Below are 19248 nucleotides of genomic sequence, written 5' to 3'. Positions count from 1 at the left end.
TGAAAAATATAGAGGTTTGAAATCTGAAAATTGCAGCAACTTATTCCTCTCATAATGTAAGTGATCTTGATGATTTTTACATTTTTGGCATGCTCGTATCATGAGCTTTCAAATGAGAGGACTATTTTGAAAAATGGTGAAAAGTATAGGGATTTACCATGAGAGAGTTTATGTTGTTTCCTAAAATTTTTGGAAGAAAATGAATCTTAGAAAAGTTCTAAACAACTTTTGTGAAAGGTGTTAGCATGAAAACACCTAAAAGGACTACTTCGCATAAGTTGCAAAATAGGTGGTAAGTGTATGAGATAGTGAGAATTTTGGGTTGCTATAAGAGTAAAAAGGGGTCGGCTCGGCCTAGAATAAGAGGAAATTTGATAAAAATCAATTTTCGAGAATAGGGGCAAAATGATCATTCTGCCAAGGTTTGGGGGCAAAATGATCATTCTGCCAAGGTTTGGGGGCAAAATGAGTGCACTTTGCTATTACAGATCAAGATTCACCAAATCCAAACCTAGACCGGGGGAAAGCCAAGCAAATCGACTAAACCGACTAGTCGAGTACATTTTGTAATCCGAGGCGAGTTGTATGTAAATAATATAACAACATTGTTAATACATGTATTTGCATTTTCATTGAATTGATAAAGCATGACTTGCTAGATTGTGAATGCTTAGTAATAATTGAGATAGTAAAAATACCCCATTGAAACCCTAAGAAACAAACAGGATATTCATGCCATGACATTTGGGTAATTTGTGTGCCAGTGTAAGACCATGTCTGGGACATGGCATCGGAATTGAGACGAGTGCCAGTGTAAGACATGTCTGGGACATGCATCAACGTCGAGACGTAAGCCAGTGTAAGACATGTCTGGGACATGCATCTGCTACAAGGCATGTCAATGTAAGACCATGTCTGGGACATGGCATCAGCACGTAAGTACGAGAGCTAGTGTAAGACCATGTCTGGGAAATGGCATCGGCCTCGATTAGGACAGCCAGTGTAAGACCATGTCTGGGACATGGCATCGATAACTTAACCCATGTTTGAGGCTTATAGAATATCCGGTAGTATTCCGAAAGGCTCAACTTTAAAAGTTATAGAAGTGAGTTAGTAAGGAAAGTATAATAATGTTGTGAGTGGTACAGGTACCTATTTGGTAAGCATAAGTATAAGCACAAAATAGAAAATGTGACTAGAGTAGACGGTAATGAGTAAGTCAAGCTTATGCCTATCTTTGTGCTATTTGTATGATGACTAGAGGTGAAACTGTTGTGGTATATTTATTTATATGTAACTTACTAAGCTTTATGCTTACTCTCTTTCCTTTACCTTTTCTTTCAGTGCCGATTTATTTGCTCAAGGATCCCTTGAAGTCAGAGATATCAATCACACTAATAGCTATAATACTCGTTATAGTTGGATTTATATTTTTTATTATAGCATGTATAGGGCTAGACCTTATTATTTTGTGTCTTTGAGAATTGATCAAATGTGTTGGTCTAGAATAGATTGTACTCTTTACATTGAGCCTTAAATTAGGACTTTCATTTTGAGTCTATAAAAGATGCATCTTCACGATTGAATGAATGTCTATTATGCTTGTTTTGGTATTGGTTGGTATTGACATGAAAATAGGTACATTAGGGTGGCAAAGAGGCTTGGTAGATAGCCTTATATTGTCCACACGGGTAGACACACGAGCATGTGTCTAGGCCATGTGTGACACACGGTCAGCCCGTGGGCGTGTTAGAAAGTCGTGCATCCCCTGCACCAAGAAATTTCAAGTTAGAATGCATGGTAAGGGTCACATGGACAGAGACACGGCCGTGTGTCTCAGCCGTGTGGAGGGCACGGCCTAGTACACGGGCGTGTACCATGGTCATGTGATGCTGACATCAGAAATAGAATACCCAGGTTTTTGTACCCGAGTTGTGCGACGGGCGTGTTGTGACCATGTGAAAGGACACTAGCAAAGGACGCGAGCGTGTGTCCAAGCCGAGTGAAGTCTACACTTGTTTTATGAAAAATTGTAAAAATTAAATTGGCCACATGGGTGCAGGACATGGGCGTGTGCTCTATACCTACACGGGTGTGTGGAACCTTAAAGCATGAAATTTTATAAGTTTTTCTTGAGCCCCGGTTTAGTCCCAAGCCACCTCGAATGTATGTTTTGGGCCTCGTAAGCCCAATTAAGGGACAGTTTGCATATGAAATGAAAAGTTTTAAATTGATCAAAATTTTATGGCTCGATTTTCTATTATTGGTTGAGTTTAAGTTCGGTTGCACCTCAAACCCTGTCCTGCAATTGGATACAGGCGACGGGTGTTACAGTTCCTAAATGGAAATGGGATAGGATTACCATGGACTTCGTGACTGGATTATCGTTAACCCCGAAGAAAAAAGACATTGTTTGGGTTGTATTTCATAGGCTAACGAAGTCGGCACACTTTATCCCAGTGCGAACCGATTACTCTCTTGACAAGTTGGCTAACTTGTACATAACTGAGATCGTAAGGCTACATGGAGTACCGCTGTCGATCATCTCGGATAGAGACCTGAGATTCACTTCAAGATTTTGGAAGAAGCTATAGGAAGCTTTGGGTACCAAATTAAATTTTAGTACAGCATTCCACCCATAGACAGATGGTCAGTATGAACGGATGATTCAGACTCTTGAGGACATGTTACGATGTTGTGTCCTTGAATTTCAAGGCAGTTGGGAAAATATATATCATTGGTGGAATTCTCCTACAACAACAGTTTTCAGACAAGCTTAAAGATGGTGCCGTATGAAGCATTGTATGGCCAGAAATGTCAGACTCAATTGTATTGTACGGAACTCAAAGAAAACCTTATTCACAGGGTTGATTTAATCAAGGAAACAGAAGAAAGGGTTAAAGTGATCCGTGACTGCTTGAAAGCGGCATCGGACAGACAAAAGTCGTATGCTAATTTGAAAAGAAAAGAAATTGAATTCCAAGTTGGGGATAAAGTATTCTTGAAGGTATCTCCATGGAAAAAGGTATTGAGATTTGCCCGGAAAGACAAATTGAGTCCATGATTTATTGGGCCTTATGAGATCACTTAAAGAGTTGAACCATTAGCCTACTATTTAACATTGCCATCCGAGTTGGAAAAGATCCATGATGTATTCCATGCCTCCATGTTGCGTAAATACCGATCAGACCCCTCTCATGTGATTTTTCCGACTGAGGTCAAGATTAGGCCGGATATGACCTGCGGTGAAGAACCATTCAAGATTTTGGCTCGGAAACTCAAACAGTTGAGGAACAAGAACATAGCTTTGGTAAAGGTATTATGGCATAGACATGGAATGGAAGAATCCACTTGGGAGCCCGAAGAAACTGTGAGGAGCCAATACCCGAATTTGTTTACTAGTAAGACTTTCGGGGATGAAAATCCCGAAAGGGGGCAAAATTGTAACATCCCAAAATAGGGCCTATCCAAAACAGTGGTTTCGGGACCACAAATCTGAGGCTAAGAAAATTAATTTATTAATATTTTTGATGTTATAGCATGATTATATAGATACATGAAAATTTTGATGAGTTAATTTTATCGATTGTGAGCCTAATTGTGAAAAAGGACTAAATCGCATAAAGTGCAAAAGTCCAAAATAGATAGAAAAAGAGTTTCAAATTGTCATGAACTAATTTTTGAGGCTTTTAAAGGGAAATTAACCCCTTAAAAACAAGGGTGGTCGGCCATAGTAGTTTAGGAGACAAAAATTTTAGTTTAGGTGAATTAGGTGAACTTATTTGACTTGAAATATTATAATAAAGAAAAGATGATATCATACTTCATCTTCCCCATTTTTTCACTGAAATTTATAGCAAAGATAAGGGTCTTTGAAGCTTTAAAATTCAGCAACTCATTACTCACACAAGAAAGTGATTTTCTTGAAAATTTTTGTACTTTTGGAGTCCACTCTGCATAGCCTTTCTCTTGAGGGGACTATTTTGCAAAATGGTAAAGGTTATAAGGAGCTACCATGCAAGAGTTTCTAAGTTTGCTTGAGTTTTTATGGAGGAAAATAAATCTTCATTGTGTGATAAACAACTTTTGTGAAAGGATTTCTCATGAAAACCCACATAGGACCATTTTGCAAAGTTTGTGAAATTAGTATGAAATATATGATATAGATGGATTTGTAAGATGCCATAAGTATAAATATTATTAGGCTAGGCTTGATTATTTATGAAATGCAATGAAAACTGAATTACGAGTCCGAGGGAAAAATCGTAATTTTAGCAAAGTTTAGGGGCAAATTGGTCATTTTGTCCTAGGATGAGATATGGACCAAAAAAGAATTAAATGATGTATTGATATAGTTATTTTAGTTATGTAGACCCCGAAAGAATGAATCCGAAATTTGATCGAGGGAAACGAAAGGTTTCGGAGTGATCAAAACTCAAATCCGAAACAATCACCAGGTAAGTTTGAATAACTCAAGGTAGACTTTTAATGTACTTAAAATGTATATTCTTGATTGTGTAAATGTTTATTGTATGATAATTTATGAGATGTAATAAAGTGATTAAAATGAATATAAGAATGCTTTAGGTTGAATGAATAGGGTTATTCGATGGAATATCTCAAAAATAAATTGACAGTGAAAAGGATCTAGCCCAGACGGATGATCCTATAGTGATCTAGCCTCCCGAAGAATATGTGTGCATTAAGGATTTAACCCAGACGGGTAATCCGAAGTAGGATCTGAATTTAGCCTGGACTGGTAATTCAGATCTGAGCTCATTAGAGTATATGTCATTGTAGGGGATTTAGCCTAGACTGGTAATCCCGACATTTACTCTATGAGTTTGTATTATGGCGGATTTAGCCTGATCTGGTAATTTCACCGTAAGATGCGAGGTTCGCGGGAGTGCATACTCGAAATGATCACTTGTATGAACTGACGGGAAATGAGATATACATCAGAAAATCGAGAAATTCAATGGGACTAACATGAGATGTAAATTGGGAATAATGATGTGTTGAGCTCATCTAGATGTGCTATTATCTTGTCATGCTATGAGAGTAACTTAATGGTTGAGTGCATGTAATAGGAAATCTATCCTATACTTGTTTGGATTGAGTGCTTATTATGGCTATATACTAAATAACCAGTAAGTTTACTTCTCATTATCCAGACTTACTAAGCATGTTAATGCTTACCACTTTTATTTTCCCCTATTTTACAGTACTCGTGGACTCTTGAGGATTGGAAGACGGTTGGAGCGTTAATCATACTATCGACCTAATTCCGTTTGGGGTATATGGAAGCTTTTATTTTGTTATAATGGGATGTATAGGACTTTTTTTATTTTGCTTGGTATATGTCATTAGTTTAGCCAAAGTATTGATTCATGAATGTGTTATTAATTCATTTTGTATAAGGCCATGGTTAATGGCTAATATTCATATTGAATCATGTGTTGAAGGTTGTTGCCCCTTGGTTGATTGAATTGTTCTAGTAGTTAGTTGAATTATTGTTTCTTGTGGTTGTTTGGTCCCATGTTGATAGGGATATTGGTATGGTAGAATGCTATGTAGGTTATTGTTGGCATGGATGGCTTGAAGGCTTGGTAAATAGTTTATTTTTGGCCACACGGCCTAAGCACACAGGCGTGTATCTTGGCCGTGCGACTTTATTTAGACCATGACCTTTTAGACAGAGCTCCACGGGCTGAGGACACGGGCATGTCAAGGCCTTGTGAAGGACATGGGCAACGGACACGGGCGTGTGCCTTGGCCATGTGATTTCTTTGTTTATAGCTAAGTTCACAGTATGCTCCATAGACCATAGACACGGGTGTGTCTAGGCTGTGTGAGGAACATGGGCTAGGGACGCAAGCGTGTGTTCTGGCCGTGTGAAGTTTTCACTTGATTAATGAGAAATTGTGAATTAAATTGGCCACACAGGTAAGGGACACGGGCGTGTCCCTAGGTGCTTAGGCCGTGTGAAACACACTGGCCATCAGCACGGCCATGTCGAGAGGGTTACACGGGCGTGTGCCCCTATTTTTAGTGAATATTTTTCTTAATTCTTTTAAGGACCCGAGTTGTTCCCAAATGGGTTTCTAAATATGTTTCAAGCCTCGTAAGCCCATATTAGGGATATTATAAATGTTTTTATTTTGAACGAAATTTGATAGCCATATTTCCCGAATGTCAAATATCATATCGGAGTTTAGCCTTGGATGATTTTAACTTACACCTCCAAAGTACAAGTTAAAGTTATGCTATTGGTAAAAATGAAAACCCCGATTAAGTCACAGTATGTCAAATATCGAGTGATCACATCTCGCACCTAATATAATACAAGTATGTGGACCGATATACTTCTTTATAGTCCACAAGCCCGTTTTCTTGCAAAAAGATACCATGATTTTCCATTTGCACCTCTCGCCGTGCATTATGCACTTTCTATCGAATTTATTTGAACAAGATTTTATGATGTGATAGTTCATGTCGTTCTGGAAGCTGCACTATTTCAATGCAGCAAGAAACATATCTTTGTTGGGATACTCCATGCCAACTTTTAATACTCGAACATTTGACGATGAACTTGTATGACCACGTGTTCTATGCCATGGCTACTAGAACTCTAAACCACCCTCAGTGGAGAGGTTGATATTGGTCATGTGGGGCGAAGTTCATATGCCCTGAATCATGGATATGTGTTTGGAGCATTGTCTGAACTGTCATCATTAGAACCGCAAGGTTCTAGCTCAATTGAAATCTGCTCTGGTTCAGAAAAAAATGCTACTTTCGAACCATTTAGACAAGACTATCAAATTAGATCGGGACCTAATTCTAATTTTCAACAACATCTACTACCCCTTCTTCCTCGACTGCATCTTCATTGTCATCTTTAAACAAAAGGTTCAATGTACCCTCGCCGGACCTGGTCTATAACACCCCTCACCCGTATCCAGTGCCGGGATCAGGTTCGAGGCATTACCAAAACTTTACATTTTCATTTTACTAAATCGGGTCACAAAATTTCACTCAAACTTAAAACCTTTCAGTTATGAATATCTCGTCCCTTGTATAGGCCTTCGAGTCCTATGACATACCAAAAGGCATTACGGGACAAATTCGGGTACATTCGATTTCCCTTGGGCTCCTCAAAACATCTTCCTTAACTAAAAGGGACACACGTCCGTACAGGTGGGCCGTGTGGACTCACACGCCCATGTATTTCGGGGCACACCCATGCCCTTCAGCCGTGGGAAATACTGACTTATCAACACGGCCATGGAACACGCCCGTGCTGAATGCCCGTGGACAAAACTGTCATTTTAACACGGCCATGGCGCACGCCCGTGTGGCCTACCAGTGTACAACTTTGAGCTAAAATTTTAAGTGCAGGGGACACACGGCTATAACACACACCCATGGGAGGGAACCGTGTGTCATACACGACCTAGACACATGCCCGTGTGTCCAACCATGTGGACTTTAATAGGCTATTTTCCAAGCCTAAAGTCACCCCCTTTCTACTTATTATGCTTAGAAATTCCCAAGTTTGAGAGAAAACATGATTTTACACTTGTAAATAATCTTAATAAAACTCATTGTATGGAAACCTCATATCATTGGTTTCCTACGAGATACGTTATTTCCCATTTAGTGTTTATGGGTTCCCATGTCACTTTAATCCATCCGAAATTGGCTCATTCATATGACTCATTGCCAATTGATAGCAACCCATCATTTGTAATTAAAACTATGCATAAAATCGTAGGTCATAGCCTACTTAAATTAAGCCAATTTTCGTTGCCATATTCAAAGAGACCAACATATTTTTACTTGCCTTCATTTGGCAAATCAAGTGACACATATAACAAAATACTCAAAAATACTATACATGCCATTGAACAAAATAAACAGTCTTTATACCAAAGCTTGTTTAGTTGATAGTGTGTTGACTCTCCAATTGTCTTCCAGTCCTTATGAGTCCTCGAGCTCTGTGAAACAGGGAAAAAGAGAGGGGTAAGCATTTACATGCTTAGTAAGCTCGAATAACCGGAAAGTAAACTTACCGAGTAATTAGCATACATCCATACTCAATTCATGGAATCATCTATTATGAAATGATTTCCTATCACATGCACTCAATCAATGAGTTAGTTACATAACAAAGCGTCATGTAATTTATATAGATGAGCTCATCATTCATCATCTTGTTAACATGCATCATATTAACCCCATTGAGTTTCTAGGAAATCTCGATGGAATACCCATTATCCGTCAATTCTCACAAATGATCATTTTACATATATGCACTCCCGTGAACCTCACATCTCATGGCGGAATTACCAGTCCAGGCTAAATCCCCCATATCATAAACTCGTAAGGTGATGTCGGGATTACCAGTCCAGGCTAAATCCCTTATAGCGACAAACACCCTTAATGAGCTCGGATCTGAATTACCAATCCAGGCTAAATTTAGACCCTAATCGGATTACCCATCCGGGCTAAATCCATAATGCACACATATTCTCCGGGAGGCTTGATCATTCAAGGAACACCCGTCCGGGCTAGATTCCTTTTCATACTTGAGATCACAGATTACCCGTCCGGTCTAAATCCTACTGCAACACATGCAGGATCTCAGGTCACATGTCAAAGAGGATTTGTCCATCGAATTCCCTTTTTCAACCTCAATCGGGACACTTGTCACATGTTATCATCAAATATGCATTTCTATGATATTTCATGCCAATAATAAATGCAATCATCATGTATTCATAAATCATACAATTAAGCATATTAGGAGTTTACTTTAAGTTATCTGAACTTACCTGGTATTCTTTTCGGGATTGTGTTTCGGTTACTCTGACACCTTACGTTTACCTCGGTCGACCTCCGAAATTTGTTCCTCGGGATCTATATCAACAAAATTAACTCATTAATACATTACATTATACATTTCAAGTCTAATTCTCATCCCCGATCTAAATGACCATTTTGCCCCTAACCTTTGACATTTTTACGATTTAGTCCCTAGGCTCGTAAAATGAAACACATGCACTTTCTATCTTACCCAAGCCTAGCCAAACACTTTTCCTTCTTATGGTAGCCCACATTATCCATTAATTTCTCATTCATACCACACATTTACATCTTTTGCAAAATGGTCCCTATAAGGGTTTCTCATGAAATCAACTAGAAAAAGATGTTTAACACACATTAATCTTTCATATTCTCCATCAAAATACAATTAACTCATGCATGGGTAAATTTTTAAACATGAACCCTAGCATGAAATCTGGGTAGAAATGGAGAGATCAAGCTATCGGGATTTCAAAAATACAAAGAACATGAAAAATGGGGCTTAGGAACACTTACTATCGAGCTTGAAAATTGAAGAAACCCTAGCTATGGTGTCCTCCAAATTTTGGTAGCTATGGGAAGAAGATGAGCATATTTTTGCTCCATTTTTCCCTTTTTATTTCATTAAAATGCCTAATGACCAAAATGCCCTATGCCCTTTCTTTAAAATTTTAACCATGCAAGCCCATTTTTGTCCATAAATTTAGAATTTGGGAAAATTACTCTCCAAGACCTTATAATTCATAATCTAAAGCAATTTCATACAAATTGCTTCTAGAAACCAAGTTTTGCAATTTATTCAATTTAGTCCCTAATTTCTAATTGGACATCTTATACTCAGAATTTCTTCATGAAACTTTAACACATGCATATAATCATATTATAGGCCTCATAATAATCATAAAATAAATATTTTGATGTCAAAGTTGTGGTCTCAAAACCACTATTTTGACTAGGCCCTATTTCGGGATGTTACACGGTCGTAGAGAGTAAGTCATTAGTTCTTATATACTCCATGTTACAGTCCATATTTGTACTGAATTGCCAACTAGTCTAGATTATGGCCCCTAATATAAGTGTTTCCTCCCTAGGACATCATACCACTGAAGTTGAAATCAAATGCATTGACTGAATGTTGTGCCCGGCTGTCCAGGTTTGGGTTACCCTCATTCCTCGTTTGATAGTGGTCACTGAAGTTAAAATTGATTCTTGAAATTGAAGAATTTCAGAAATTGATGCTTCAGGGACATTATAATAGGAGCTTTGTAACAAACCAATGAACCCGTCGCATAACTGTATAGTAAGACTTTTTGCTTATACTTCGTTTCTTGCATTAGCCACAACAGTGGTCAAAGATGGACCAGTTCCATCAACCTCGACAAACTCAACATATAACTCCATTATAGTATTTCTGATTGAGTAGTGTGATGATATGACCGCCTTCAGCTCGAGCTCGCCTTTCACATCAAATAACTCATACTTAAAGGGGTAAAATGATGATAAATATCTACATTGCAAGCTCGAAATTCTTCCCCAGATCAAACCTTTAACTTTCCTCATGATTCTAGTATGTAGAGCATGGAATCAAATAGTATGGTTGAAAGCCAAATTCATGAATTGGGCTCCTGCAAATACAACCCCCACGTCTGTATTGCAAATTTTACCATCGTAATAAATGACGGGTTTTACTCTCTGACTCATTTAAATTTAAAAAGAATTAGATATTTAGAACAAAAAAATTCTTTAGATGGTTATCCAAAGAAATGCAAACGATACTCACAGTGCTACTATTCAATATTTGATATGAATTTGTTGCGTGTCTAAGTTTTGAATATTTCAGTAGTTTAATAATAGTAAAAAAAAAAAGGAACGAGGGGAGAGGGAAGGCATGCTTCAAAATGCATTTTAAAAGACGCGTTTTCATCAAATAATAATAATGAAAGGCTCTTTTGTACTCGAAAATGCATTTCAGAGATCAACTAATTTAATCAGACCTGTGCTTTAAAAGATTTTCAATGTTTCAAAACATGATTGAAAATGTACCCGGGATTCCCAAGGTCAAGGTACTTTTGGAGAACTTAATGGAAATGGTAAAAAACTTGTCTAGTTGGGTGAGCTTTCCTGCTGGCATGGCAAGAAAGTGCGCCTAGTTGGACACGCTTTCTACTAAATATAAGGAAAGTGCATCCAACTAGACACATTTTCCTGCCATTTCAATAGGAAAGCTCGCCCAGCTGGATGAGCTTTCTTACCATTTCCACTAAAAGTCTGCCAAAAGTACCCTGACCCTGAGAATCCCGGGTAAAATTTAAGGCTTCTCTTTTAGATATTCGATGAAAACGCCTCTCTTGCGATGCGTTTTCAACCACGAGATTTTTTTCTTTTCCAATCTCACACCTCCCTCGTGCCTATAAAAAAGGTGCTCTCCCTCTATACTCCATCATCCCTAAACCCATCATCTCTCTCGGCCTCCATCTTTTAACTTTACAATATTTCTCTCTCTCGGTTTTATTCCCTGCTTTAATGTTAAAAAATTTCACCGCTAATAAAATTTCATGTTTGAGGTATTCTTGAGTCGACAGTGATGCAATATCGCTCCAAGACACATATTTCATATATCCTATTAATATTAGAACATTACCTCGAAAAATTATCTTGTCGAAGTCAGGTTCCAATGTGATTTTGCTTTATACGGTCACAGGTGGAAGTCTACATAGAGGTCTCGATCGATAGTCGTTATGAAGTCATGGACTGGAGTATAATGGGAGAGTCAGTTGACAATTTTTATCCGGGCAACAACTCAAACGTTTCAGATACCCGGAGATGTTGCCTTATAAATATCATACAGAAGTTTGAAGGCATAATAATAGGGAAAAATGTTGGGCTTCCTACTATAATCAGCGTAATTTTTTCCTCCATTTCCATGTATTCGGTATCTTTAACCTTCCTTCCTATCCAAAGGCCAACATCGTCGTGGACGTAGGAGGACTCTCAGGCAAGCAGCATTTGTTGAGATGCAATAAAGGTGATGCTCTTTTCAGGGTGACAATAGTTGTTGTTATTAAATAATCCATTAATAACTACAACTGCTGTCGCGTTGACCCAAGTTTGATCTCTATTGTGTTGAAACATCCACTCTCCGCTTGAGAGCCCTCCTGTGTCCACCTCAGTGTCAACCTTCAGATAAGAATCAAAGGTTAAAGATATCGACTACCTAGAAATGGAGAAAAAATATTACGTTGATTACACTGGAAAACCCTTCATTTTTCCCTATAATTATGGCATCAATCTTATGTATGGTATATATAAGGCATCATTTGGGAGTATCCAAAAAACTGGAACTCGTGACCGTATAAAGACTATCAACTAACCCCCAATTATACTCGAAAGCATGACCACATCACGACTGTCAACTGGGACCTCTACGTAGACTTCGACCTATAACCGTATCAAACACTGCCACTCCGAGACCTGACTTTCATAGGATGGGTTTTTAAGGTAGAAATGTATGTGTTCTGAGACGCATTATCGTATTCGCAACCCTTCAAATCTACCTATAAACTTTCACAATTCCACTCCTAAAACCCTAAACACTAAACCTTAATTTCTAATAAAAACCCTAACCCTAAAAAAACAGAAGCTAAGGAGAGAGAATGTGAAAACACGCCCAGATGGGCATGCTTTCACACACTCTTCCCAAAATAGGTCTATTTCCCTAAATTTAGAAAAAAGGGGGCTTATTTGGCCAATTCAAAAACAAAATCAACATATTTGGCTAATTTAGCCTAAGATTTGGGTTGTAATTAGTTTATTTTGAGTTTGGGTAGTAATGGGTATAATATTTGAGTTTAGGATTAGTATAATATATTTGAGTTTTGAAATAAATAGCTTAGAATATGAGTATTAGGTTTATAAATTTAATAAGAATGATAAAAGTTATTCATTTGTCAATTAATGTAATGGATAAAATATAGAATTAGTCACCCAACTATGAAAATTTTCAATTTAGTCACTAACGTTATAAAACGTTTCCATTTTGGTCACTCTCCATTAAATAGTTAACGAAAGTGATGATGTGGCATTTCTCTAACTAGTATAATAACACATTTAGTCCTCAATACTTGCACATTCTATGAATTTGATTCTAATTTGAAATAATTCAATAAATATAACCTCAGTACATTTACAATTTTTTCAATTTGATCCTCAAACACATATAATTATAATTATATTTAAACACATAACTAAATATTGATAAACTTATATTTAAATTTGTGATTTTGTTAAACCCCAAAACTCAAACCTCCCTAAGTTCAAGAAATTTGTGACTTTTATAAATTTCACTCATGATTATGCTAATAGCATTCTCAACAGAGAATCCAATTTTTCTTATAAAACCTAACAAATAATTAACAAATAAGAACAAGAACAAAAAAAAAAAAGAAAAATGCTTCCTATAAGCTTTTTTCAAATTATCTTTTGTTGCATTCTTGTCAACTTGAAAAATTGTGTAATAATTTGCATCCATCTCTAAGCATAAAATTTATTATAAATTTATCTTCAAATAATTTGTTTGCAATTTATTTAGAAAAAGATGTAAACTTTTGGATTTTCAATTTTTCTAACTTGAATTTTAGATTTTTATTTTTTAATATTTTAAATTTTTAGATACATATATTTTTGTAATTTATAATTTCTTTTAGAAAATTTATATAATTTTTATATATTTCTTTTAAAATTTTAAATTTTTTATAAAAAAAAGATTATGGCATCATCGATGCCACACTGCACAACATAAGAGTATCATGTGTCCTATATTTAACATCGTTACAAAAAAAACACCAAAATCGGAATGAAAATTCGAGTACCAACTTGGGACAAAAAATCATAAGTACCATTTGGGAGAAGGTGTCAAGTTCGGGAGGCTAAATGTATATTTGAGCCTTATGCTTATAATTAAATATAAAAACATAATATTTTTTTATATTTTTATATAAATATATTTTGTACTTTTTCATAATATATAATTTATATTTAATTATATGTGTTTGAGAATTAAAGTGATAAAATGTGCAAGTATTAATGACCAAAATAGAAATGATCTAAAATGTTAGTGATTAAATTGAAAATTTTCATAGTTGGGTGACCAAAATGAAATGCACTAATCGTTAGATGACAAATTCTACCCTAATATAATAAGAGGAAATAAAATATATTTTCGTCAATCCATATACATATCATATAATAATAAACTTTACATACAATAAACACTTTAATTATTTTATATAAAAAATCTATTAAATATATATAATTTATGCTTTTTATATGACAAATTTGAATCACATTGTCATTGTATGAAAGTAAAATGAATTATTACATTCAAATTAAAATATTTATAATTTAGAAATGCCAAAATGACTTATTTGACCTCAAAATTTACAAAAAAAAAAGGTCATGTTAGCCCTCCATTTAATTTTTTGCCTATTTTAGCCCTTAAACTTGCATTATTTGTCAAATCACACCAAAATTGATAAAAAAAAGTTAATGTCTATTAACTTTACTGATGTGGCATCCATGTGGACACCCACATGTATACCACATAAGCAATTAATTATTTTTAAAAAATCAAGAAATATATATTTTTTTTTACTTCTTTAATACTTATTAAGTTTTTAAATAATTTTTTAATTTTTTAATTTTTTAAAATTAAAAATTAATTAATTTGCTAACATGGCATCCATCATCAATATTTGTCAAATCACACCAAAATTGATAAAAAAAAATTAATGTCTATTAACTTTACTGATGTGGCATCCATGTGGACATCTACATGTATACCACATAAGCAATTAATTATTTTTAAAAATCTGAAGAAATATATAATTTTTTTACTTCTTTAATACTTATTAAGTTTTTAAAATAATTTTTAAATTTTTTAAAATTAAAATTAATTAATTTGCTAACGTGGCGTCCATCATCAAATGTAATAAACATTAACTTTTCTATCCATTTTGAGGTGATTTAACAAACAATGTAAATTTAAAAGTTAAAAGAGGTAAAAAATTAGGAGAGATAAAATAAATTTCTCTTATAAAATTAGATAGTCAAATAACTCATTATATCGATAAGAAAATTCAAAATTATTTCAATCAATCAGAATCAACCCACTTGACTCGATTTGAACTCAAATCCAAAGAAATTCAAGCCCAAAGAAATCCCGAACTTAAAATTTTGAATATGAGAAAAATTTAATCCGAACCCACCCGTTTCCACCTGTACTCGTAGATGATGGGGATTGGCTAATTCATTTGGTTCTTAACCGGCAAGTTTGGCTGGTTGAATGTGTGCTGGTCCTGAACTACCACAAATATTGAGTTGAAAGTTATCTGTTGATAAGTAGAACGCTGCAAAGTTGTCTCTTGCCAATGCCTCAAAACCTTATGGGCTATACAATTCTTGAGTTTTAACTTGTTTATCTCGTAATGTTCTTTATTCTCTGTTTTCTCCTTATTTTTCCAATTAACAACTTTTTGGGTTTTGACCCACATCAATCTTCTAAGTAAGTTACATATCTCTCTCCGACCAAAAAAAAAAAAATTGAAATAAACAAAATTATTGAAAAATAATAAAAAATATGCCACATCTAGTAACATTAAAAGCTAGATGTACACAACATTAATTTAACTATAATCGGAATAAAAGAAGAGAGATTAATCCATAATTTTGACAAGATTAAAATTAATCTTTGTAAAATTCTATCAGTTAAAATTCGCTAGCCGACAATTAATGTGGGTTTAGATGAGCGGTCAGTATGTTTAGTTTACTTTTTATCTCATATTACAGTATTGTTATAATATTTAATCTCACTGCCATTGTTGTTTTTACACTAACCATACATAAACGCACCACCCATCCAAATCCAACCTAAGGATTAATCTCCACTAATCTGTGCTTGAGTCTCAACGTCACTCGCCAATAATCTGTCCCTTGCCTTCCTAGCCTGCATTCATGTAAAAAAAAAAGTCTCAAATTTGTCATATATCCAGACTCCTGATTTTCTAAAAAAAAAAAAACTTATACATACTTGGGATATGAGTAAGGAATATAATTTTCCAAATAGATGAAAAACTTATAATTTTTTTAATATACTTGTATTGGAGGCAAACCTGCTTATGCCAATCTATACAACTTGTTATGGCAGAAAGCAAAAGTACTTGCAAAAAGGAACCAGCTTGTAACCCAATCCAGAGCCCCTTTCCTCTCATCTTAACCCAAAATCCCAATACGACAGCAACTGGAATTCCACAAAGATAGTATGCAGCAAGGTTGATATAAGCCCCCAAATCCTGCCATCCTGATCCCCTTGCAATCCCTGATTTTAGGACAACCAGATAGGGTAAGAAACTGCATGTTTAAATAAAACACACATCAAGATGACCAAACAAATGAACTACCTGACAGGACAACTTGTAAACTATCCAAAACAACAGACAAAGATAGCAAAGGAGCCCTGTTTGTGACATAATCGATAACTTCCTTGTCATTGCTGAAAACATAACCGAACACATGCCTACTAAAAAAGAGGGCTGCACCAACGGTAACGGACTCTAATAGTGCAATCAACAAGGCGGTGAAGACAGCAATACGAGCTGAACGCGGGTTCCCTGCTCCTAGTTCGTTTGAAACTCTAGTGCTGTTCCAAGAAAATATTTACATAAAGATATAAATATGCTAAGTCCAGTTAAATGTGCATGTTATAACATACCTTGCTGCAGCACCTATTCCCTCTGGTATTGGAAATAGTGTTGACATGGTTGCTAGACTGATCAAATAAAAAATCAATCAATGAATTTACAAGTTAATAATTTGTTTGAGGACAGATTACAATAAGAACGGTAAAAGTACCATGGAGGCCCTTATATTAGGTTTCAAAATGTATTTTATCCCCTCAACTAAAAAAATAGGCAAATTAGTCCATATGTGTTAGATCAAAGAGCAAAATGATCCTTCTGTTAAGAATTCCATCCAATTCTATTGTTAAACATGGGTCCATGTAAGTCAACATGAGGTACACGTGACACATCATGTGTAATTGTCTAGTTATTCTATCAACTACACCAGTTTTTAACAATAGAAATAGATAAAGTTTTTAACAATAAAGACCAATTTGCTCTTTAATCTAACGTATAAGGACTAATTTATCTATTTTTTAAGTAAATGAGGCAAAACTCAATTTGACTCCTAATGTAGAATTCTCCATCATGCTTTTATCCAATAAGAACTTATGTACAACAGAGAATGTACCAGACAGATGTAACAGATGTTTCAAGTTGTGGGTTTGGTAAAAATCCAGAAAATATTATGAGCAACTCAAATGACCACCATTCAAGGCTGCAACCACATAGAAATGGTCATGAATAAATGAAAGGAAACTATGTTTACAACTGCAAATGCTGCAATGAAAGGGAGATTATTACCAAATCATGGAAGCAGAGGGGATAGCTAAACGAAAGAACTCTTGAACTCCTCGAAATACATCGATTGTAATAGGGGCAAGGGTTTTTGAACAAGTATCAGAGAACATCATATATAATCCTAGTGAAATCACATTTGTCCAATAGGAAATGCTGATGGCTAATGCTGCACCTTGGTTTCCTAGTCCAGACTTAAACACTAAACCCCAACAAAGAAGCACATGGAAACAGAGACTAGAACAGGAACTTACAAGCAATGGCATAATCAAACTTTGTGTCTGAAAGAACCGTATAATAGGTTGAAGTGTTGCATACGCATAGAGAGCAGGAATTAGGCATATAATCAATTTCCCAGCCTCCTCTGAAATAACAGGATCTTGGCCTATCAGAATGAATAATTTACCCATATAAACCCAAAGGGCAGTCAAAGGGAGACAAGCTACGATAAGGGAGAGTATAGCTGTATAAGTATGAGTTCCTAGTTTTCCATATTGTTGAGCTCCATAAGCTTGCCCACACAAAGTTTCAAGTGCACCCGACATTCCAAACTGGTTTTTTTTTTTTTTTTTGGCATGTTGAAACAAATCAGTGTTCTTCAACCAATACAACTATAAAAAATCAAAGGGGGGAGGGAGAAAGGACTTACAAGAACACTGAAACCAGTGACAGCACCAAAGGAGACGGTAATGGCAATGCTGGAGAGAGAAAGTTGGCCAAGGTGACCAACCATTACCACTGATATAATTTGCAGAAAGTATTGTGAGAAATGGACTGCCACCATTGGACCTGTTATGTACCCAATCCTTTTGGTTTCTTCAATGAATTCATGCAAATTCAAAGAAGAATTAATGTCTGATCCTTCTCTTTCATTAGCTAACAAACCCTGTTCGATCTTATCATCTATTAAAGATTCGTAAGTTCTAGCCATTTTTCTTCACCCTTCTGAACAAATCTGCAGGAGTTTCCCCTTTTTAGGTAATAATTTGCTAGAAATAGAAATCCTGTCTTTTTATGGAATTACAAAAGACATCCATCTATTACAAATTTTTATTGAAGGATGGTCGGAGAAGCAATCATTACTCCAATGCCAAGAGTCCATGTCAAAATAAAGAAAGTAGGAAACCACATCTACTTTTGTAACCTTAATAAATATTATTCCTTTTTATCGTAATTTTTTAATATTACATATTTTTCATTTAGACCTTAATTTTAAAAATTAAATAAATTCAACCACAATATTTACTTAAATATTGCAGGATAAATTTATTAAATTAAGACTAAATTATTAGAATGTATAAATTTTAGGACTAAATTTATTATTATACCAATTAAAATTATGTAAAATTGATGAAAAACATTAACATGTGATTAATTGTCTTCAATTGCTAACTTTTAAAATTAATAAAATTAAATTACTTTTATATTTTTAAGAGAAATTAATTTACACAATTTCAAATTTTATAGAGAATGAAAGATATTTCTTATCAAAATATTACAAATTTTGAAAGTGATTCTTTTTTTTTAGACAACAAATTTATCTTTGAACTTGATTTGATAAGTAAAAGAAAAAAATAAGAATTAAACTAATAGTTTCGCTTTCACAATGAGATTGGTGACATTTAGTTTTCCCTTTTGTTTCACTTTCACAATAAAAATTAACTAGCGGGATTAACAGGCTAGGAAGATAGAAGTTTACATGGTTAAGCACTGAGGTAAAGGTTAGAAGGAAGCTTTTTGGTAAGGGAGTTTTGCGGTTGAGGAAGATGGAGTGAGTACATAGTGTGTGTGAATTGTTTGTATGGCCTTTTAATAATGAGAGACAAGCTTACACAAAAGTCTGATTTGATACTATTGGCAATCAATTAACCTAGGCCTCCACGTGGCCCTCACATAGTCTTACGTTAGGCTA

At 35.2% G+C, this 19248-nt stretch overlaps 1 protein-coding gene across 1 annotated transcript; it reads right to left on the bottom strand.

Annotated features, from left to right (window-relative positions):
- Positions 1-15575: 15575 nt before the first annotated feature.
- Positions 15576-18358, bottom strand: LOC108451994 (protein DETOXIFICATION 14-like). The gene is made up of 7 exons (XM_017749720.2): positions 17986-18358; positions 17343-17887; positions 17170-17256; positions 16631-16687; positions 16320-16558; positions 16032-16237; positions 15576-15865 (listed from the first exon to the last, which is right to left on the bottom strand). Exons 1-7 carry the CDS (start codon positions 18265-18267, stop codon positions 15797-15799), a joined length of 1485 nt encoding a protein of 494 aa, XP_017605209.1. The 5' UTR covers positions 18268-18358; the 3' UTR covers positions 15576-15796.
- Between the last annotated feature and the right edge of the window lie 890 nt (positions 18359-19248).

This window comes from Gossypium arboreum, chromosome 5 (assembly GCF_025698485.1).
Source record: "Gossypium arboreum isolate Shixiya-1 chromosome 5, ASM2569848v2, whole genome shotgun sequence".
NCBI lineage: Eukaryota > Viridiplantae > Streptophyta > Magnoliopsida > Malvales > Malvaceae > Gossypium > Gossypium arboreum.
The sequence above is the reverse complement of the archived record's forward strand: the minus strand, read 5'-3'. Positions and strand labels throughout refer to the sequence as shown.

Bases quoted from the DNA above. Each gene is read 5' to 3' on its own strand.
- LOC108451994 (XM_017749720.2), bottom strand. From the start codon at position 18,267: ATGGCTAGAACTTACGAATCTTTAATAGATGATAAGATCGAACAGGGT. The intron at 16,238-16,319 runs GTAGTTCATTTG...TCCTAAAATCAG, and splicing joins TTTACAAGTTGTCCTGTCAG to GGATTGCAAGGGGATCAGGA. The intron at 15,866-16,031 runs GTTTGCCTCCAA...ACATGAATGCAG, and splicing joins GTATAGATTGGCATAAGCAG to GCTAGGAAGGCAAGGGACAG.